This window comes from Marmota flaviventris, chromosome 19, assembly GCF_047511675.1.
Source record: "Marmota flaviventris isolate mMarFla1 chromosome 19, mMarFla1.hap1, whole genome shotgun sequence".
NCBI lineage: Eukaryota > Metazoa > Chordata > Mammalia > Rodentia > Sciuridae > Marmota > Marmota flaviventris.
In genome coordinates this window covers 39170172-39192607 of record NC_092516.1, presented here as the reverse complement: position 1 = coordinate 39192607, position 22436 = coordinate 39170172, and the positions used below count along the sequence as shown (strand labels likewise).

The following is a 22436-nucleotide window of genomic DNA, read 5'->3' as shown; positions in this document are numbered from 1 at the left end:
CTCATACATAGTGGGGTAGGGAGGGGGAGGATGGGAGGAATAGACAACTCTAGATAGGGCAGAGGGGTGGGAGGGGAAGAGAGGTGGGCAGGGGATTAGCAATGATGGTGGAATGTGATGGGCATCATTATCCAAAGCACATGTATGAAGACATGAATTGGTGTGAACATACTTTATATACAACCATAGATATGAAAAATGTGCTGTATATGTGTAATAAAATTTATAATGCATTCTGCTGTCATTTATTTTTTAAAAAATCAATTTAAAAATTTTTTTTTAAAAGAAAGAAAAGAATGGGGTTCCAAGTCACTTCTTTGCCAGTGGGGTGAGGATGGTGGCTGCGATGAAAAGCATCCACATTCCTTCCCCTTGGGTGAAGATTCCACCTGGGCTTCCAGATCATACCCAGGAAAGTCATGAAGTCATGAAGATGACCACTAAGCATTATCAGGTGATTCATTTCTATAAAGCCTTTGACCTACACCATCTTTACTGACAGAAGCTTCAAGCTTCCTCATGTGCTGAAATGCACATAGTTCTCCCAGGTGGGAGCTACCACATGCCTGATGTCTCTGCACTTCACTCTCAGGGTGGCACTCATGGACACGGCCTGGGGAGGAGCACCAAGGGTGCCATGTTGGGGCCACCTCCAGCTTGCCTCAGGAGGGCGGGGCTCCAGAGCTAGTCAAGCACATACTACATCTTCTGTTGCCACGGCAACCAGCCACATCATAATCTCTGGGCTTTGCATAAACACTGCCCCACCTTGAACCATACATCACTTTTTCATAGATCTCCCCATTTCCAGTCACCAGGAGGCAGAGGTCAATGACGACTTGCGAGATGTTATTGCAAGTCTGTGTTCTTTCGTTCATTAGCGATCTTTCACAGAAACTGTCACATCTACCATCTCCATTCCTACACAAACCGGATGCTAACCAGAAACACAAGTTACACTGCAAGTAAGAGACGCTGGGCCTTCACTTTTGGAAGTGATTAAAAATACTAATGGTGGCAACAGTCATCACAGAAGCATGAAACCTGGGCTGGAGAGTTGAGAAAGGTCCGATGCAGAACACTGTTCCATTCTCACAAGGCTCCGCAGTGCCTGGGGGGAAAAATGCACAGACAAGTCTGCTCCTGTGCCCACAGTGGTTTTAGGCAGCTCACACTCATCCTGGAAGGGACAGCAGCCAAGGCAGATGCAGGAGGTGACAAGGGCATGGCCAGGACAAGGGCAGAGGGGGAAGAGCTTGATCTGCCAGAGCAGCCTCACACTTGGCTCAGATGTCCCAGGGGAGGAAACAGGAGCCTGGCAGATGCCTCCACTGAGCAGGTGAGTGAGTAGTATTATTATTATTATGGCAAAATTCACATGATACAAAATCAACAACCATTTTAAAGAATACAACATAGTGGCATTAGGTGCATTCACAAGCCTGGCATCATGATGCACACCTGTAATTCCAGCGACTCAAGAGCCTGAGGCAGGAGGATCAAGTTCAAGGCCAGCCTCAGCAATTTGATGAGACTCTAAGCAACTAAGCAAGACTCTGTCTAAAGAAAAAAATTAAAGGGGCTGGTTATGTGGCCCAGCACCCCTGGTACCAAAAATAAAGTACATTCACAAGACTGTGACCATCATTTTTATCCAGCTCCAAGACCCTCTCATCCCTCAAAGGAGTCCATCAGCCACCATCACCTCCGGCCCCAAGCAGCTGCTGATCTGCTTCCTGTCGCTGTGGATTTGCCGTTCTGGAATTTCATATGAATGGTGCCTGTGGTCTCTGCATCTGGCTTTCTTTTTTTTTTTTTTAAGTTGTCAATGGACCTTTATTTTATTTCTATGCGGTGCTGAGAATCGAACCCAGGGCCTCACACATGCTAGGCAAGTGCTCTACCCCTGAGCCACAACCTCAGTCCTCCATCTGGCTTCTTTCACTCAGCACCATGTTCCAAAGGCCCATCTACATCAGAGCATGTGTCAGAGCTTCATTCCCTTTTGTGGCCAAATAATGCTCTTATTGTTGGGAGGGATCATTTGTCCACTGATGCACATCTAGGCTGTTTCCATCTTTGTGTGCTGAGGACCCTCCTGCTTTGAATACCTGTCTTCCACTCTGTGGAGTTTGGATATTTTCTGCTTGGTTTTTGTTTTTAATATGGGCAACATGAGTTGGGTTTTTGGACACACTGACTCGGAGGTAACAATGAGGCCCAGACATGCGAATATCCCACAGGGAAATGAAGCTGTGGCCCTGGGGCAGAGACAAAATGATTTGTGGCTTGAGTGCTTTACCCTCTGGACTGTGATCCCAACTCCATCCCAGAGCCTCGATGCCAGATGTACTTACTGTAGGCACCACTTGGAAGAAAAAAAAAGAACAAATGAATGACAGGTCAATACAGGGGTTTGAGCCTGGTGTCATGACCAAAGGTACCACTCAGTTTTCCCCAGAGTCTCTGCAATAGGCAGGTAGAGTGGGCTCAGAATTGAAGGGGCAGGGGCAGAGGTGGCAGCAAGGAAGCAGGATGGCCCCTAACAACATCCAAGGACAGAGGAAGCCTTGAAAGGCCAGCCATGGGTGATGTGGGCCTTTATAAATCACAAAGACCTTCTTGGTGATAAGGCCAGGAAGGATCCCAGTGGGAAGGCCAGGATCTCAAGGAATTTCCTTCTAGAGTCTAGATTAGGCACCTGGGTCTGAGCTCACAATTATCTACCAGGCTGTCAGACCCACACCCACTGGATACAAAAGAGCTCCAGCTGTTGGTGTCCCAAGTGGCCCATGTCACACAGGAGCATGTGGCCCATGCTCTTTCATTGGGTGGGGATCCCAGGTCCCTCCCTGGGGGAACCAAGTCTGTTTTCTTCCAGACAGCAGCAGTCAGGGCCTGTTTTCTGAGAAGGATGGGCATCGCCTGACCTGGCATGGAAATGATTTTCCATCTTCAGCAGGCACAGGGTCAAACTGGGCAGGATACGGGTGGTCTGAAACACGGAGGCCACTTCAGGAGGCCACAGGAAGAAATGGGCAGGGTTGGAGCCAGGGAGCCTCCCCGGCCACCACAGGGCTCCTCTCCCTGTTCTGCCTCCCACAAATGCCTGTCCATTATCTCTGCTGGTATCCCTTTCCTTTCCCTCCGTGGAATTCCAGGAAAACCTCTCATTTCTCAGATTCCCCTTTCCTGTCTCTGTTTTCATGCTGATGAATTGTCTGGAGTGAGGGACAGTCAAGGTCATCAGGTCAGGACAGGGTTTTCCAGCCAAAGGAATCTTTATACTGAAAGTGTGGGAACCAGTTTCCAGAGGGGTTTCCAGAAAGCTCGGTGGCCAGAATTTGCCCCTGAATCGAGGAACAACAGCCCAGGGATTGTCCCCTTCCTGCCCTAAGGCCAGTAATGCCATGGGCTGTAAAGATGTCCCTCCTTTTCTTATGACAACATTTTTCCTACACAAGGGATAGAATGCAGACTTCAGCGGAAAGGAAGCCATTCAGGTGGGGACTAGAATCTCAGAGATTTTCTGGAACCTAGTTTGTCCTCATGAGAAGCCCCCATGGCTGGGGCTGGTGGCTTTCCAAAGTCCTGCCTGACTGTCCACTTCCCTGGCCCTAAGGCTGCAGTCTGCCCTCTCCCACCAATAGGGATTCAAAGAGGCAGTTTATCAAGCCAACCGCCTCCTCAGCACTGGACTCCCACACCCAAAGGAGGAAAAGTGATTTCAGTAGCATGGCTTCCTCAGGCACCCACCCCTGCGAGGCAAGCATGAGCAGCATTTCTGGCCCGTCTCCAGGGAGAAGCTCTATGTACCATCCCAATACTGCCCATCTGCACCCTGAAGCCCCAAGTCCTAAGAGAGTGGTTGTGGCATCTGAAGACCTAGGCCTCCAAGAGAGGGTCCCAGGGTCACCAGCCCCAGGCAGGAATTATGAGCTGAGCTCAGGGGTGTAGCATCCTCTAAAGAAACCAGAATAAGTGGGCAACTGAGGACCAGAGAGGGTAAAGGACTGGCCCAGGGAGTACTCAGCCATTCAGTGGTAAATGTATAAGAGAAAAACAGTCTCTAGTCATTTATTGAACACCAAATGTATACCAGGCTAACACAGAGAATAGAGGAAAAGGCAAAGAAGAGGACCCTGGACCAGCCTTGGAAAGGAGGAAGCAGGGAGGATCTCCCAGATGATGCTCCCTGCCAGCCCTGCTCAAAAATGTGCTTGCTCCTTCCTCATCTGAGCTCAAGACAAGTTGTATGCCGCCTCTCCCTAACCTGGAAGGCACATCAGACCTTTGTCTGCTTCATTAATCTCCTTGAGGAATCAGGGTTTGATTTCACTGCTACGATTTCTTTGATTCCTTAGCTTTTCTGCTTTTATTTTTATAAATTATCTCTTCATCCTTCATCTTTCTCCATTGCTCTACATCTGACTTCTCAGGTTGGATGCTGTCAGGGCTGGAATAGTGTTGGAGTTTGGATCTGGAAGCTCTGGATCTGGAAGTTCATATGCTGAGGGCTTGGTCCCCAAGACTGCAGTATTCAGAGGTGGGGCCTGCCGGAGGTGACTGGATCATGGCCTCATCAGTGCATGAGGCCATCAATGGATTCATAAATTAACAGGCTAGGAAGGTGGCGAAAACTGTAGGAGGTGGGGCCTAGCTTGAGGAATTGGGTCACTTGAAAGGGACATCTTGTCTCCCTGGCCCCTTCTCTCTGTCTCTCTCCTTCCCAACCATCTTGAGGTGAGCAGCTCAGCTCCACCATATGCTATGTTCCCTTACCACAGGCCTGCAAACAACACAGCCAGGAGACCATAGGTAAAACCTCTGACCCCCGTCAGCCAAAATAAACCTTTCCTCCTTTTAAATTGTTTCAGGTACTTTGTCACAGTGACAGTAAGCTGACCTATACACAGAATTCCCCCAAATCCAAGTCCATCTGGAAACTCCAGGGGACCTTGTTTGGAAACAGGGTTTGCAGATATGATCAAGTTCAGACAGAACTTTGGGAATGAAGGAGGAGAGATGGAAATGGTAGCTCCTGGGCACATATACTAGATGGTTCTCCCCTTTCAAATGATTTAAAATATGCATTAAAAGTAAAAATTATAATGAGGGTTCAATGTATGTAGATGTAATACATATGACAATTATAATAAGGGAGAGTGGGGCTCTAGGGTACAATGCTCGCATGCTTTACTGGAAATGGTAAAACAATAATTAAAACAGTCAAGGAGTTACTTATAATTATTGTAAGTTCTAGAGCAATCACTTTAAAAGACAGTAAATAAAAATTCAATACTAAAAATAATCAAAGAATAAAGGCAGAAAAAAAAAAGAGGAACAAGAGGGAAAAATACACAAGACAAATAGAAAAATAATTCATTTTTTAAAAAAATCCAACCATAACAGTAATTACGTTAAATACATATGGTGTATAAGTGAGGTAATATATATGTATATGTATGTGTATGTAGAGTAAGAAATATTATTTCTTTTTTTAAAAAAAACCATACATTGTCTAAACACATCAATTACAAGACAGGAATTGTCATTGGTTAAAAAAAAAAATTTAAACCAACCATTTGCTGTCAATAAGAGACCCTTTACTGGTAGAGCTACAGTAAAAGGATGGGAAAACATGAGCCATGAAAATCCTAATTAAAAGAAAGCATGTGCAGCTGTCCTCATGTCAGACAAAATACACAAAGGAAACAGAGAGGAACTGATCACGGAGCTTCAAAATTCATGGAGCAAAGCTGGTCGAGTTAAAGGGAGAACTAGAGAAGTGCACAATTATAGCTACTCATCTCAGTGCTCCTGTGCAGTAACAGAACAAGGGGACAGAAAGCCATCAGGGACAGAAGATGCCTGCCACTAGAGCATCAACATTGACACTGCCCCACCCAACAGCAGCAGGATTACCTGGAGCACTCGCCAAGATAAGCATTAAACACACCTTAACAAATTCAGAAGGGAGGAGTGCACAACTCACCAGGATGGAACTGAGCCAGAACTGGGTGACAAAAGCATCTGAAAAGCCCCCCCCCCCATTTTCAGAAATTAAACAAAAAATCTTCTAAATAATCAATGAAACAAAAATCTTGGTGGAAACAGGAAAATGTTTGTACTACATAAAAAATGAAAAAAATGCAGCATATCAAAATTTGTGGGATGCAGCTAATGTTCCACAGCTGTGGGGTGTCTACATCATTACATTAGAAAAGAATAGTAGGAGCCAGGCACAGTTGCACATAACTTGTGATCCCAGTGACTCAGGAGGCAGAGGCAGGATTGCAAGTTCAAAGCCAGTCTCGACAACTTAGGAAAGCCCTAAGCAACTTAGCAAGACACTGTTTCTCCAAATAAAAAAATAAACAGGGATGGGGAATGGGAATTTAGCTCAGTGGTTAAGTGCCACTGGGTTCAATTCCTGGGGGGGAAAAAAAAAGTCTTAGGGGCTGGGATTGTGGCTCAGTGATGGAGCGCTTGCCTGGCATGTGTGGGGCATTGGGTTCGATTCTTAGTACCACATATAAACAAACAAATAAATAAAGGTCCATCAATAACTAATAAATTTTTTTAAAGTCTTAGACCAATAATCAAAATTTTCACCTTAAGAAACTTTAGCCCAAAGCAAAAAATAACAATAAGATCAAAAATAGAGGAAAAACAATGAAACTAAAATCTACTTCTTTGGAAAAGTTCATAAAGTTGACAAGCTTCTAGCCAGACTGATCAGCAAGAAAAGACACAAATTACCAACATCAAGAATGAAAGAATACAAATATAGACATTAAAAGGATAATTAAAGTTATCAAAAAAAATCTATCCCCATAAATTTAATAACTTAAATTACTTGGACCAATTCCATGAAAGACACAAACTACCAAAACTCAGGAAGAAATGGATAACCTAAATAGGTTATACTATTATCCTATTTTTCTTCTATTAAAGAAATTGAATTTATAAAACCTTCAAAGAAAACTCAGGGCTCAGAAGAGGTTATGCCATTCTACCCAGGGTTCTCCTGGTTCTTCCAGCCAGAAGAAGACTCCCCAACTCACTTTGTAAGACCAGCATTATCCTGACACCATGTGGTATTAGATCATTAAATAAATAAAACTACAGACCGGGCTGGGGTTTTGGCTCAGAGGCAGAGCGCTCACCTAGTGTGTGTGAGGCACTGGGTTTAATCCTCAGCACCATATAAAAATAAAATAAAGATACTGTGTCCACCTATAACTAAAAAATAAATATTTTAAAAAACTACAGACCACATCCTCCATGAACATAGTGCAAAAGTCCTCAAGAATGCATTAGCAACTAAAACCCAGTACATGTTCTTATATTATCTAACACAGAGGATTTTCTAACATAAGCTAATGGCCCAGAAAGGCAAAGCTAGCTCAAAATTCAAAAAGTATCAGCTCAGGAACTGACTTCCTTAACAAGACTCCTAAAGCACAAGAAATAAAATCAATAATCAATAAATGGAATGGTATCAAACTAAAAAGCTTCTTCACAGCAAAGAAAAAAATCAAGAACATAGAGACCCCATAGAATGGGAGAAAATCTTTGCCACCTGCAACTCAGATAGAGCATTAATTTCCAGGATATATAAAGAACTTTAAAAACTTAACATCAAAATAATGATAATAACCCAATCAATAAATGGGCAAAGGAACTGAACAGACCCTTCTCAGAAGAAAAAAATACAAATAGCAAATATGTGAAAACATATTCAACATCTCTAACAATTAGAGAAATGCAAATTAAAACTACACTGAGACTTCACCTCACTCTAATCAGAATGGCAATTATCAAAAATTGTATTTTTACAACAACAAATTGTATTTTTACAGTAACAGTAAATGTTGGTGAGGATGTGGGAGGAAAGGTACACTTACACATTGCTGGTGGTACTGAAAATTGGTGAAACCAATCTGGAAAGCAATATGGAGATTCCTCAAAAAACTAGGAATGGAATCACCAGTTGATCCAGCTATCCAACTCCTTAATATATATCCAAAAGATTTAAAATCAGCATACTATAGTGTCGCATTGTAGTACATCAATAAGCAACTCAATTCACAATAGCTAAGCTATAGAACCACCCTAAGTGAGCTTCAACAGATGAAGGAATAAAGAAAATGTGGTATGTATACAATGAAATATTACTCAGCCATAAAGAGGTATGACTTTATGACACTTGCCAGTAAATGGAAGGATCTGGAGACTATCACGCTAAGTGAAATAAGCTGTCCCAAAAGCCAAAGGTCAAATGTTTTCAACTGATATGTGGAAGCTAACCCACAATGGGGGTGAGGGGTTGGAAGAAGAGATATAGAAGAGAAGAAAATGAAGGGAAGATGGGGGGTAGGAAAAGAAAAAACAGTGGAGAATCCAAAATAATTTTCTTATGCACATATATGAGTACACCACAGTAAATTCCACCATCTTACACATCTGAAAGATTGGGGTCCTAATTAGAATAAAATATAGTCTGTGTTTGTATAAATATATCAAAATGAATTTTACTATCATGTAAAAAGAACTAATAAAAACCAAAATAAGGGGCTGAGGTTGTGGCTCAGCGGTAGAGTGCTTGCCTAGCACATTCAAGGACCTGGGTTCGATCCTTAGCACTACATAAAAATAAATAAAATAAAGGTATTGTGTCCAACTGCAACTAAAAAATAAAAATATTTTAAAAATCAAAATAAATAAATAAATGGGCAGAATTCTTACAGAAAGTGAAACTCCTTTGTAGTAGTTTTATTTTTAAGAGTGCACTTTCCTTTGGGTGAAAAACTTGAAATGCATGCCAAACTCCTTTCCATCTATGTAGATGTTATATAATTATGTAAAATATAAAATAAAGTAAAACTGAGGCATGAGAGAAAATGTCGAGATTGTAGCTACAGGCTTTGAGACCATATTATGGTCTACGAAAGACCTGAGAGATTATGTAAACTTGAAACCCAGTGCTAAAATTTTGTGTTTGCTTTATTTAACATTTTTATTTTTAATCAACATATTAAAAAACAAAAAAGCAACCAATGTCATTCATACTATTGTCAACAGAAGCAGAAAGGACATCTGGTCATGTCAAATCCTTCTGTGGCTCCAGCACCACTAGGACAGAGCCCTGCCCCACAGGCTAGGCCTTCCATGCCCTGCCCCAAAAGGCTCACCCCTCCCCACCCCACAGGCTCTGGGATCTGCACAGGCTGTTCTGCTGCACAAAGAGCCCTTCCATTCTACCCCTTCCTGGCCAATGTTACATAGTCACCGTGTCCACTCAAGCTCTCCTCTGTGAAGTGTCTCTGCCCACCCTCCCCAAGGCAAAGCCAACCCCCTAGCTTCAATGTATGGCACACATGCTTCCAGATCATCTTCACCACCCCTGGACAACCACCTGTATCTGCCCATGTATCAAATGCTACCCTCAAGGCTGGAACTACAGCTCTCTCATCTTGGCATACCCCTGGCCTCCTCAGAACCCAGAGTATGGGTCTTCTGAGTTCTAGTGGACAACTGTTTGATTCCATGCAAGTATGTCTTCCAAGACCATGGGACTCCAGGAAGCCAAGGTATTCAGCTTATGCCACCAGAATGGTGTCTGTAGCACTGGTCACCAGGAATCTCAGTGAACTTCATATGGTTTCCAAATTCAGGGGACTCCCCAGGTAAGCCCCATCCCTGAGGCATGTTATGGTTTGGATGTGAAGTATCCCCCAAAAGCTCATGTGTGAGACAATGCAAGAAGGTTCAGAGGAGAAATGATTGGGCTGTGAGAGACTTAACCCAATCAGTGAATCAATCCTTTGACAGGGATTAACTGAGTGGTAACTAAAGTGGTAGGATGTGGCTGGAGGAGGTGGAAATTGGGGGTGTTGCTTTGGGGTATATATTTGTATCTAGCAAGTGGAGAGCTCTCTCTCTCTCTCTCTCTGCTTTCTGATCACCATATGAGCTGCTTCCCTCTGCCACACTCTTCTGCCATGATGTTCAGCCCCAGAAATGGTGTTGGACTTCTAAGGACTGAGACCTCTGAAATTGTGAGCCCTCAAACTTTTCCTCCCCTAAAATTGTTCTGGTCAGATCTTTTAGTCACAGCTGAACCAGCATTGGGAGATGTTCCATGGGGAAGCAGGGACTCCAGGCTGGATGGAGCGGAGCGCTGCTGTAGAGCCTGTTCTTGAGCCACCTGCACCTACACGCTTCCTTTAAATCAGTTCGTTAGCATGATGGTGAAGGAAAGAACCTTTGGAAGCCATCAATCAGACACCAACAAAAAGAAGATGAAAATCATGATGCATCCCACATGGAATATTTCATAGCAATCTGACATGGTGGTTCAGGCTACTAAAAAGGAGGCATAACAATATGAATGTAACTCAGTGTACTCAATCTGTGAAGCCAAAATGGTCAATGGCACTGTATATTTTACAACAATAAAATATACTTCTGCAGGGGCTGGGGTTGTGGCTCAGTGGTAGCGCACTTGCCTAGCATGTGTGAGGCACTGGGTTCGATTCTTAGCACCTCATACAAATAAAATAAAGGTCCATCAACAACTAAAATAAATACTAATGCAAAGAACGATAGTAACAAAAAATTGCATTTGCTAAAATTACCCACAGACATATGCATCTGTACATTTATACTGAAAAGCAAAAACAGGTCCTCAGAGAACTTAAGGCCAGTGTACAAGAGGTGAGTTTTTATGGAGGGATCTTTTTTTCTATAGCGTTTAAAATTCAATATTAAAAAGATTGATGACTTTATCATCTTATGCAATCTTCAGAAAGCCCCCATCATGGTGGGAAAGTTTCAGGGCTGTGTTTTGCCATTGAATAAAAAAAAAAATTTTTACTCCTTAAGTCTCCACCATAAAATAACTGGACCTTCTTAAATGGCCAGAGGTGAAGAGTTCACTGGCCATAGCCTGAGCGTCAGGTATCTGGCTGGACTGACTTGGGCAGGACACAGAGGCCTGGCCATCCTGCTGGGCTATGAGAGGCAGCTTCATCAATCTCATAGATATGCACCTTGCTTGTGATAAAAGCTGAGAAAAACCTCCATCCCTCCTGCTCCTGCCTACAGCTCTGCCCGGTTGACCTTAAGGGGAAGAGCAGGGGTGGGTAGCTCGGGCGATGACTGTCCCTGTGGGGCTGCAGCCCTAGCCAGGAGTAGATGAGTTTCCTGGTTCTGTCCCACTGCTTCTCACTGGCTGGAGACATTTCTTGTGAAGTGGGATTCCTGTGGGATTTTACGACTCTCTTGGGTGCTGTTCACTTTGGCATCTCAGATCCGCTTGATCTGACAGCAAAAGGACATTCTCCTACATAAAATGCACCCCCATACAAAAATGGGCATATGATTTCAGACATTCACAAAACACCTCAAAAGCCTGAACTTACCAGCTATTGCAGAAAAAGAAAGCCAAAATAAGCCCTGCCTTGTGGGAGTTTGGATGTATGCCCTTGGATTTCTCTTTTGCACATAAATACGCTATTGTTGGCATTACCTTTGACAAAAGGGAAATTGTACCACAGGTGACAACCTGCAACATATTTCCAATGAATTGGTGGTAAGCTCTGGAAAGATGCCTGGAGAGGCAGCCATGACGGGTGAACTGTGTTCCCCAGAACAGACATGTCGGAGTCCTCACCCCAAGGCCTTAGCATGCGACCTTCCCTGGAGACTGTATTCCAGAGGTCACTGAGTTAAAATGAGTCATTAGGATGGCTCTAATCCAGTATCCTCACAAAAAGGGACACTTTGGACACAGATACAGGAAAATGCTGTGTGAAGATAAAGTCAGCAGCATGGAAGATTCTCTTCAATCCAAGGATCACCAAAGACTGCCAGCAACCACGGGAAAAAAAAAAAAAAAAAAAAAGCTGGAGAAAGGTTTGGAAGAGACCTCTGCATAGCCCCCCAAAGGAGCCAGCTCTGCAAATGCCTTGCTCTTGATCTTACACTTCTGCCCTTCTGTACTGTGAAAGGGGAAATGTCTTTAAGCTGCCCCCTCCGTGGTCGTTCCTAAGTCAACCAGTACAAACTAAACAGTAACAAAAAATTACATTACTAAGTAATGTAAGTTCTCTGGGGACCTTTTTGTGCTTTTCAGTATAAATGTACAGATGCATATGTGTGTGGGTAATTTTAGCGAATGTAATTTTTTATTACTATTGTACTTTGCAGCAGCCACCAGCAACCATGGTCAGAAAAGGACTCATGTAATTCCCTTATTGTTAAATATGAGCAATTTGAATTATGATTGTAATGCATTCCACTCTTGTTATGTATGTAAGAAATAAATTTAAAAATAAATAAATAAAAGCAATTTGAGTCCAAACATCCAAAATCTCAAACATTTCTGGCCCAGGCATTTGAAATAAGGCACATCCAATTTGTGATGGGCACATCATCAACATGGAACCAGGGCTAAAACAAGGTCCCGTGGCCACCTCACTCTGGAAAGGCACCCAACCCCATTCGCACCTCAGCCCTCACCTGTCAGGCAGGAAATCCAGGGCAAGTGTCGCAATTAGTCTTCCACCCTGTCCCCAGCCCTGCCCATAAGCGCCCATCTCACAGTCAGCTGCCCCTTAATAGCTCAAACATCACATCCAGAACAAGAAGCCTTGATCTTCCACACTCGGTCCTGCCCCTTCCTACTCAGCAGTGTACCCTCCACCCAGTGGCTCTGCCCAACCAAGACTGAAGCTCCAAGCTACTTTTCTCACTGCCAGGTTCAATCTGCCAGCGGACATCCACCTCCATCCTACCTGGACCCCATCACCTCAGCCTCACACCTACTGCGCCCCACCCCCTCCCTGGCTTCTACTGCCCTCTGTCTCAGACACTTTCCCACTAGGAGCTCCAGCTGCCCTTGGGATTCCCTGATAGGTGACCCACTGAGCTCCAAACTCATACTCACCTAGTTCCCTTCTGTGTCCTCCTTATCAGGCCAAAAACTTGGCTTCGCCCCTGACCTTCAACTCTCCAAATCTTGCCACCACTGGGTCCTGCCCCCCTACATGCCGGTGATCTTGAGTTCCTCACCCACTCAATTCTAGAGTTTCTCAATCTCGGCACCACTGGAATTTGGGGGTCATATAATTCCTTGTCATAAAGGTTGTCTTGCTCCCATTCCTGACCTCTACCTACTGGATAACAACTGGCTGGCCAAGCCCACCCCCAGTGTAGCAACCAAAAATGTCTGCAGGCCAGAGCCAGGAGTCTGGCCCAGCCTTAGGTCTCCTGGTGGACCCTGCATCCAATCATGCCTCAAACTAATGTCCTGTGAGGCTGGCAACCTGGCTGGGGATCACGTGTGAGCAAACCAAGCAAGTGACACCAGCATGACAAAGTGTGGTTTGAGATGAGAAAGGAAGAGGCCCGCCTGCTCAGCTCTCCTTCTTCCAAAGTGCAAGGAATGGTAGTACCTCCTCCCCACTCCCCAGTTCTCTGGTTTTGTACCTGGGAACCCAACAAAACAATGACTTCATGACTAACCAAAGAAAGATGAGCTAAGGCCACATGACCGTGTTCACCTATCAACTGAAGAAAGAAAAAAAAATGAAAACAAGAAAGAATGAAATCAAGAAAGAAAGAAATCAAGAAAGCAAGCAAGAAATATCTTTTTAAATTAAAACAGCCAAAGTTGGTGAGTGTAGATAAATTCAGTCCTATTCTGATGGTGGGAATGTGAACTGATGCCCCTGTTGGAAAGCTTTTCACAGAATCAACAGGATTGTCTTCACCCAGGAATTCCTGTCCTAGAAGGCCATCCTAAACAAACACTATGTACAGGGGAAAAAAAAATCTATGGGTGAAAATGTCAATATGGCATAACTTTTAGTACTTAAAAAAAAAAAAAAAAACCTGGAAACAATTCAATTACCAATCATGAAAGCAAGGTCGAAAACTTTTATCTCCTCAAAAGAACATTACGCAGACATTGAAAATGAGGTCTGTGAAGAGCAGATGACAAATGGAGAAATGCAAAATATAAAAGCACATTTGCAACATGACTATGCAGGAGTGAAAACACTGTGATTTTAAAAAGCACAGAACTTGAGGGGGAAGGAGCGGGGGAACTGCAGAAGATTTTATTTCTACTTCTGAACTGCTCAAATTTTCTTTAATAGGCTGCATTGCTTATAAATATTTTTTGATGGGGTAGCTCAGTGGTACAGCACTTGCCTAGCATGTAGGAGGCCCTGGGTTTGATCCCTAGCACCAAATACATAAATTTTGGATGGATTATCTTCAAGGGAATAAACAAATTAATTCCTTTGAATCAGGGCAATGTGATCACATCATGGATGAGGACCTGAGAGTTCATTGCTGTTTAAAAGCAGATCTTTGCATGAACAGGGCTGCCCACATTTCCACTTGATCCCCATGGGACAAGGGACAGTTAAATTGCAACCAAATATCAAGGAGAGGAAATCTCACATGACACCTAGAGCCAGTCTGGGGTAAGAAATGGGGGATGAGGACTGGAAGAAGAAACCACAGGACAAAGCCATAGGGTCTCATATACAATCTCCCCTGCCCAGGAAGAGTTCAGAAGCGGGCCAGTAAGTGGTAGGGGTGTCATTCATGGAAGACAGGGGTCTCTCCGAAGAGCTGAAGCCAGGTATGGCGGCAGATATCTGTAATCCCAGATACTTTGAAGGAGGAGGCAGGAGGACCCCAAGTTGAAGGCTAGACTGGGGAACTTAGCAAGAGACCCAATCTTAAAATAAAAAGGATGGGGATGTGCCTCAGTGGTAGAGCACTTGCCTAACATGCATGAGGCTCTGAGTTCACTCCCTTGAGGCACAAAAAATAGAAAAAAAAATTTTTAAAAGAGCTGAGCAGGTATGTGCTTCTCCCTTGTCTGAAGTATGTTTCTATCCATGACTGTCAAGTCTCAGTGGTACAGGCTGATGTGGAACCTCACCCCACTTGACCCGCTTCATAGGGGTAATTGGAGCTACTTTCTTTTATCCAAAATGCCAGTGGCATCTACAACTAGACCTGGTCCCAACCTCCATCCCCCCAAGCTGAAAACAGCCAGGGAACTCCATGAACTACCTAAAAACATGGATCATCTTCCAAGGGAGTCCTGAATCCCCTGAAAGTAGAAGGGAGGAATTCTGTGGCCAGGAAGACAACGCCCAAGGATGAACCTGAGACCAAACAAGCTAGGATCAGACCAAATGGGCTTCTCTTTCCATCTTGCAGAAAGATCCTCAGGACGACCTTCTGGCATTCAGGAGGAAGGAGGGGCTTATGACTACTCCACCTCAGGACACCTGCAAAGGGACACCCCCAGGTTGGAAGTCACTGACCTTCTCTAGCTTCTCAAAGTGCTCCCGGAGGAACTTCATGGGGCGGTCAGGCTTGGAGATGCAGAGGTGCACGATGCAATCTTTGAGCACCTGCTGGATGCTGTGTTTCTGAACATACAGCTCACACCCCTTCAGACTGTCCTCCTCCTCCAAGTGGAAAGAGGATGGAGAGGCCATGGTCAGAGCGTCTTGTTCTTCCCGCTGAGGAAAATAAAAAACCACATGAACCTCAGAGGAGCTGGAGGAGACCCGGGCTGCACTGCTGTGCTTCACAAACATGCACACAGTATATAAGATTTTATTGTTGGCGGGCAAATCCAATGAACCGTGTAACACAGAAAATGTCATTTATTTTGCATTTGTCAAAGATCTTTCATTTTGGGGGGTTGGATGAATTGTTTAATTTATTAACAGCCACAAAGACCTTACCTCTGAACAGATTTTGTGGGGATGGAAAAGATTCAAATAGAACTTATGGGTGACCCAAAGCCCCCTTTTGCCTCTCTGAGAAATCTGAGGTGGGAGAAGTGGGGTGCCTGGTGCTCCCAGTGTCCAAGCCTGGGGTTAATATGGTCTCACTTTCATTCACCCTCCAGGTTGTAAGGACACCTGTGTGAAATGTAAATGTTGTCACTACTTGGGGTCTCAGTTGGAGGGGTCCTCCGAGAGATAAAGGAGGTGGGGGAGGGGAGGTCAGTGAGAATCAAAAGGTGGGGAAGCCTGGAAAAGAAAGGGAAAAGAAGCAGCGGAAGCCCCCCGCTGGGGGCCAGGCTGAGGGGACTAGAGAACAATAGCAGCCTCTAGCCAAAGGCGCCAGAACGGCTTGTGTGCGCCCAGCGCAGGGTTAAGTCACAATAGCCAGGTCCACCCACCAGCCTCCGGACTGAGGCCACCAGCCAAACCCCCAGGGTTTTCCAGCCACCAGGAAGGCCCCCCAGATTCCACCTGCGCTGGCAGCAACACCCCCGCAGACGGTGATGGGGCACCCCACACCCCAAGACAGGACGCAGTGGAGGACCCCCAGACCATGATGGGATGCTTCGGGCCCCAAGAGAGGACGCAAGGAGAGACACCCCCACACCATGATGGGGTGCCCCGGAGCCCAAGAGAAGGCGGGGATCCCCAGACCGTAATACGGTGCGCTGAACCCCAAAAGAGGAAGAAAGCAGGGATACCCCTCCCCCCGAGTGTGATGTGGCATCCAGGCCGGAGCCGGGGCGCGGGCCTAGTTCCACCTCTGGCGCCTCACTCACTCCTCGGGGGCACCGCGGCCGGTGGGTCCCCAAATGCCCGCGTTTCCCGGTGGGCCTCCCAGCCCCGGCGAAGGCCCAGGTCGGGACAGTCCAGGTCCAGACGCAGACCCCACCCCAGCCTGCGTACCTGGATGCGCGACGCCTGAGGCTGGAGGCGGCTGCGCGGGGACGCGGGGCGCGGGGACGCGGCGAGCGGGTCCCCGCACTGCAGCGGCACCGCCCTCCGCCCGCCCCCGCCGCGCGCGGCCGGCTGCACCCTGGCACATCGCGAGTGCCCGTCTCCCCACAGACCCGCGATCCCCCCTTACCCTTGGCGGGCTGGGCATCCCCGCCCCCGCCCCGCCCCCTCCCCATCCCGGGACCCCTTCCCTGGGCTGGCAAGGGATGCACCACAAGCCTGGACACACAGACCCACAGGACCGCGGGCAGCACGGCCAGGCCCGCCCCCACTGCCGCCCTCGTCCCCTGTTCCCCAGTACTCAGACCCTGGCGTCGGCTGCAGCACAGGGGACCCTGGTGGTGGCCCGGACACCCCCACCTGTTGTGTGAGCAGCTATCACCCCGCGGGGGAGGGGTCAGCCTCAGCGACTTCCTAATCCACAATCCCAGCAAGCAGGAAAAAGAATTGACCTTAATTTTCTATTGCCCAACATCATGTTTTGCCCCATCTACCAGATTGGGGAAGAAACTTGTGTCTTTCCTGAGTGGTCTAAACACCAGGAGGAAGGGTGTGGCGCTCAGGTCTTGAGGACAGCTACTCTCCATCTTCACCCTCCTGTCCACATTCACCTGTCTTACCCCATCTGTTTTTCACTCACCTGTCCACCACACTCACTTGTCAACTCTGAGTTGTCTCATATCACCTGTTGCCCCATTCACCTGGCCACAGGCCCTCTGCAGAATCTCCAGCCTTGCTCATACTCCCCAGCAGGACTGGCCCTGGCCCAGCCTCTTTCTGCTAGTGTGAAGTTAAAATGAACAGGCCACAGGCAGGGGGTCAAACAGGAAGCTCCACATCCCCAGCCCTTGCCCTCCAGTGTGTCCCCCACACCCTGTTCACATCACAGGCTGACACTCTTGCTATGGACAAAGGCTGTAAGAATGGGTCTTTCTCAGAATTTAAGTCCCCATCTCACCTGAATCAAAACTTGCATCCCACAACCAACTCAAATCCTTGTCCAGCTCAGCTGGACTTGGAATTGCTGCGGACTAGCAGTGGAGTCCCCACCCCCTTGCTCCAGTTCCTTCTGGCTCCTCCAGAGTAGCCTGGCAAAAAGAATGAGAAAGAGTAGGTTTCGCCTGGCAATGATGGTGGACTGGCTTTGGTGCTCTAGGACTAGTTTTTTCTCTCATAGGACTGCCCCCTACAGGCACCTCCTCATGCTTTGTTCCCTGGGAGGGGAGTGTGGAAGACTCTCTCTGGCTGACCTCAAAGGACAGCCCTCCAATCTTGGGGTACCCCCACATGAGTCTTAGTCCTGCGGGGCTGCTTTGTCCCAGCAGAGCCCTCTTGGATCATGTTGCCCCTGGCCCTTTAACAACCTGGCCCCTTGACCTCATTAGGTTGTGGCTTCTCCTGAGCCCATCTCCTCATACCACCATGAGGGCAGCTCCCTCCAGTCTCTCACTTGGGACATTTCCAGGCAACTCAACTACCTATTTCAGTGCCCCCCCCCCCAAGCCCTACCTAGACTCCCTTGCCAGACTTCTGTTGTAGCAGTGCCCCAGCCTACAGACCTCTACATAACCCATAACCTGAGGCTCTTGCTGCCCTCTGCTGTGCCTGAAGTAAGGCCAGATGGTTTCAAAATGTCCCACTCACTGGTGGATCCCCAAGGAGGAAATCAGTACACAGAAGCAGAGACAGAAGTTCAAACCAGAACCACCCTAAAAACCATCCCCAAAACTCTTCTCTGGGCTCCCCGTGAATTGATAACCTTTATTGCTAAATTTGGTTGGCTTTTTACTTTGTTGGTTGCAAGTGAAAACATCCAAGTGGATCTTTCCCCAGACCGGATGTGCACAATCCACACACAGACACAACCCATGACAATACAAAGGGAGGGGACTCGGCGAGCCCAGATGAAGTAGGGGAGCTAACTGGGTGACTGGTGGCCAGTGCCTTTAACTGAGGATAATAAGAATGTCCCTCACGGGACATCTTCATGGCTCATCAAACCATGTGGATCATTCACAGTAGGCTGCCACCCTGCTGAACAGTGACAAATTCTGACTTTTTTAAGGACTCCAAATAGCTACATCCTTTTACTAAAAACATGCAACTGGTGATTTCATGACCCTTCAAAAGTCCCAGTAATTTAATTATGCTTATACAAGGATGCCCCCCCCACACACACACACAGGGGAGTACTTACACTAAATGCTTCATAGTATTATCATCACATTTCCCAGCTCTGTAGGCTCTTACTTCAATCCTAGACCTGACTACAGGATTCATCAAGTGATGAGATGTCTTCATAGTGACCAAGGCCTGCAAAGTCTTACCTCAAAGCCACGTTCTCAAAGCCCAACTGTTACTGATGTTTACCGCTAAGGAGTCCTTCAAGCAGAGGCAAGTGTAGAGTGGAAAGTGGAAGGCTTTATTAAAGGACAGCAGAAAAGACTTCTCCCGGGAAGAAGGGGACCTGAAAGGCAGAATCCGTGGAAGGGTGAGATCTTCCCTTTTTTATAGCTAAGGTCTTCTTTTAGTTTTCCCACATTTGTGTCTTGTTTCCCTCTATCTTTCAGTGACAGAATACAGGTGGGAAGGCCAAAAGGTGGCAGATAGGTGGGCTGGAGGAGTAATCTGGGCCTGAGGTGGTTTGATTAGCACCTCCCTGCTTACTGGGAGCTGTTTCATTAACAGTTCCTTAGGATGCATTGGGGCCTTGGGGACATTAACAGGGGCCTTGGGGACATTAACATTTCAATTTCCCCAAGTGCTGCTCTGGTTTCCTGGACTCCATTCTTGATAATGGTCTCCATTTTCTTTATCTTACTCCATGTTAGACCCGATTTACCTAACTACACTAACTACCTATCTGTAAATCTGGCTTCACAACCATCCCCAAACTCTGTGCCAGCTCCTGCTTATTCCCCAAGGTTCAGCTGTTCCTTCTGCAAGGAAATTCCCCCAAGGCACCTGGCACCACCAGGTGAGGCAGGGAACCCCAAGGGACACACCAAGCTCTCTCACAGGAGCTACTACATTACATGAAAGGCTGCTGGGCTAATTCCTGTCTCCCTCGCTATGCTGAAAGTAGACATGGAAGATGTTTGTCTTATTTTTTATTCACTCTGCATGGTAAGGAGAAAAAAATATTTTCCTGGGTGCAAAAGAAAATGGATTCTTTTGGGTTCTGGAGACATTGCAGAGTTGGTGCTTTGAGACAGGCTCTGTTGGCAGATGTCCAGGGTGCAGATCCCTGTTCCACCCCTGAGCTCAATGCACGTAAGCTCACTGAGCAAAAGGACAGAGATGCTGCAAACTACAATGGCTGACACTTATTGGGCTGAGAATTTTACTGGGAAGAGGCCACTGAATGCTCAAATCAAAGTAGATAATATGAGGGACTGAGGGGAGGAGAGGCTGAGACTAGACAATCATAGTCACCCCCCAATAAATATTTAAAAATATTTTAATATTTTAATAAAAATATTAAAATATTTTTTAATATTTATTTTTTAGTTGTAGCTGGATACAATACCTTTATTTTATTATTTATATGTGGTGCTGAGGATCGAATCCAGGGCCTCACACATGCTAGGCAGGCACTTTACCACTGAGCCACAAACCCAGCCCTGCATCAATTAATTTTAAATCATCTCCAAGATGTATTATTTTTATCATTTGTATCAGGGGTTGAACCAATGAGTGCTTAAACACTGAGTCAAATCCTCAGCCTGCTGTTTTTTTTGTTGTTGTTGTTTTGTTTTGGTTTTGGTACTGGGGATTGAACCCAGGGGCTCTTGACCACTGAGCCACATCCCTAGCCCTTTGTTGTATTTTTATTTAGAGACAGGGTCTCACTGAGTTACTTAAGGCCTTGCTCAGTTGCTGAGGCTGGCTTTGAACTTGAGATCCTCCTACCTCAGCCTCCTGAGTTGCTGGGATTACAGGCATGTGCCACCAGGCCTGGCTCTTCCTCTTAATTTTTTTTTTTTTTTTTTTTTTGTAGTCTTAGATGGACAGCATGCCTTTATTTTGTTTCATTTTTATTTTTAAAATATTTTTTAGTTATAGGTGGACACAAAGTGGTGCTGAGAATCGAACCCAGTGCCTCACACATGCTAGACAAGTGCTCTGCCACTGAGCTACAGCCTCAGCCCCTCCCCAGTTCTTTTTTATTTTGAGACAGTGACTTGCTAAGTTGCTTAGGACCTTGCTAAGTTGCTGAGGCTGGGCATGAACTTGTGATCCTCCTGCCTCAGCCTCCAGAGCCAATAGGATTACAGGCCTGAATTGAGTAAACCACAGCACCCAGCTTCTGAAGTGTATTCTTTTTTTTTTTTTTTTTTTTAAGTTGTAGTTGGATACAATATCTTTATTTTGTTATTTTATTTATTTATTTTTATGTGGTGCCAAGGATTGAACCTAGGGCCTGGCATGTGCTAGGCAAGCACTCTACCACTGAGGCACCACCCCAAACTTCCAAGGTGTATTCTTAAGTGAAAATAAAGCATGGCATAAAACTGTGCACACTTTGCTACTATTACAGAGGTGAAATCACACATCGTATATGTTTATTCAGGTGTAGAACATCCCTGGGAAAATACTGCAGCAACCAATAACAGAGGTGGCCTCTGGGGCGAGGAACTGTATGTGTCAGGCAGACTCCCCTGGAGAGGGGAGTGACAGACACTAACCCAAAGGTGCATCTGCACAATGGCCCAGCTGCATTGCCACCCCCCAGCTAAACTGAGGGTGGAACTGTCTTCCATGTGCCCAAAGCAAACAGGCAGCTGGAGACCCCCTTGCACATAGGCTGTGAGGATACACTGCGTGCCTTATGACACTGGAGCCAAAGGGTGGCCCTGCTTTTGCCAGCTTTTTTCTCCCCTTGGGACATTTGCCTTTAGACCCAGCATATGCTGTGAGAAAGCCCAGAGCAGCCACATGTCAAGGGGCTGAGGCTCCCAGTGACAGTCCACAACCTCCACCTGATTGTGCATTGTGCAGGCATCTCTGGCCCCTCCACCACGAGGAGAAGACAAGCTTCCTCTGCTGCACCCTGTCAACATCCTGATCCACAGAATCTGTAAACTAACAGGAGTCACTGTTTGAAACCCATTGTTTTGGGGTGATTTGTTAAGTAGTGTTGCATAACTGGAACCTATTTCAAGATTATTATGCCCCAAACGAGACATGTGCTCTCCCCTGCAAACCTGGTTGACTGCCAGTGTTCTCTGCCTCTGTGGAGGATACCTCCATCTGCCCAGGAATCCGAGCCAGGAACCTCTCCCTGCCTCTCCACTCCAAATCTGCAGCCAGCTTCTGCCAGTGTTATCCATGAAACAACTCTTGAACGCATCCAACTCCCACATCATGTGGGGGTCTGGACCAGCATCACCTCCCATCCTAGGGGGGAGCCAGCCTCTGGGTTTGTCTCCCTTGCTCCTCTGTCCTAGGCCTCCTCATGCCTTTCCTCACAATCTTCTCAAAATGACTTGTCTGCCTCCTGCTGGCTTCTTTGCTCCCCAGCAGGGCACAACCTCTACTAGGACAAGGGGCCTCGCCTTCTTTGCTTGGCTAAGGACCTACCACTCCAAGGTACCACTTCCAGTGTTTCTACTCAGAACTCCATCCTTGGGCATCCTGCACCTG

At 46.3% G+C, this 22436-nt stretch overlaps 1 protein-coding gene across 9 annotated transcripts in view; it reads right to left on the bottom strand.

Moving 5' to 3' along the window:
- The window catches only part of Prkar1b (protein kinase cAMP-dependent type I regulatory subunit beta), a 136065-nt gene that overhangs the window by 104090 nt on the left and 9539 nt on the right, over nucleotides 1-22436 (bottom strand). For 6 of the 9 annotated variants that reach the window (XM_071605380.1, XM_071605379.1, XM_071605378.1 and 3 more), the window contains 3 exons: nucleotides 19118-19257; nucleotides 17749-17878; nucleotides 15360-15560 (listed from right to left, as the gene is read on the bottom strand). In XM_071605380.1, the coding sequence (XP_071461481.1) occupies nucleotides 15360-15560; nucleotides 17749-17766 (219 nt within the window). In that variant the 5' untranslated portion in view covers nucleotides 17767-17878; nucleotides 19118-19257. Of the gene's footprint in view, nucleotides 1-15359; nucleotides 15561-16739; nucleotides 16800-17748; nucleotides 17879-19117; nucleotides 19258-22436 lie in introns of those variants that run through there. The other 3 variants (XM_071605384.1, XM_027922778.2, XM_071605385.1) reach the window with 3 other exon arrangements.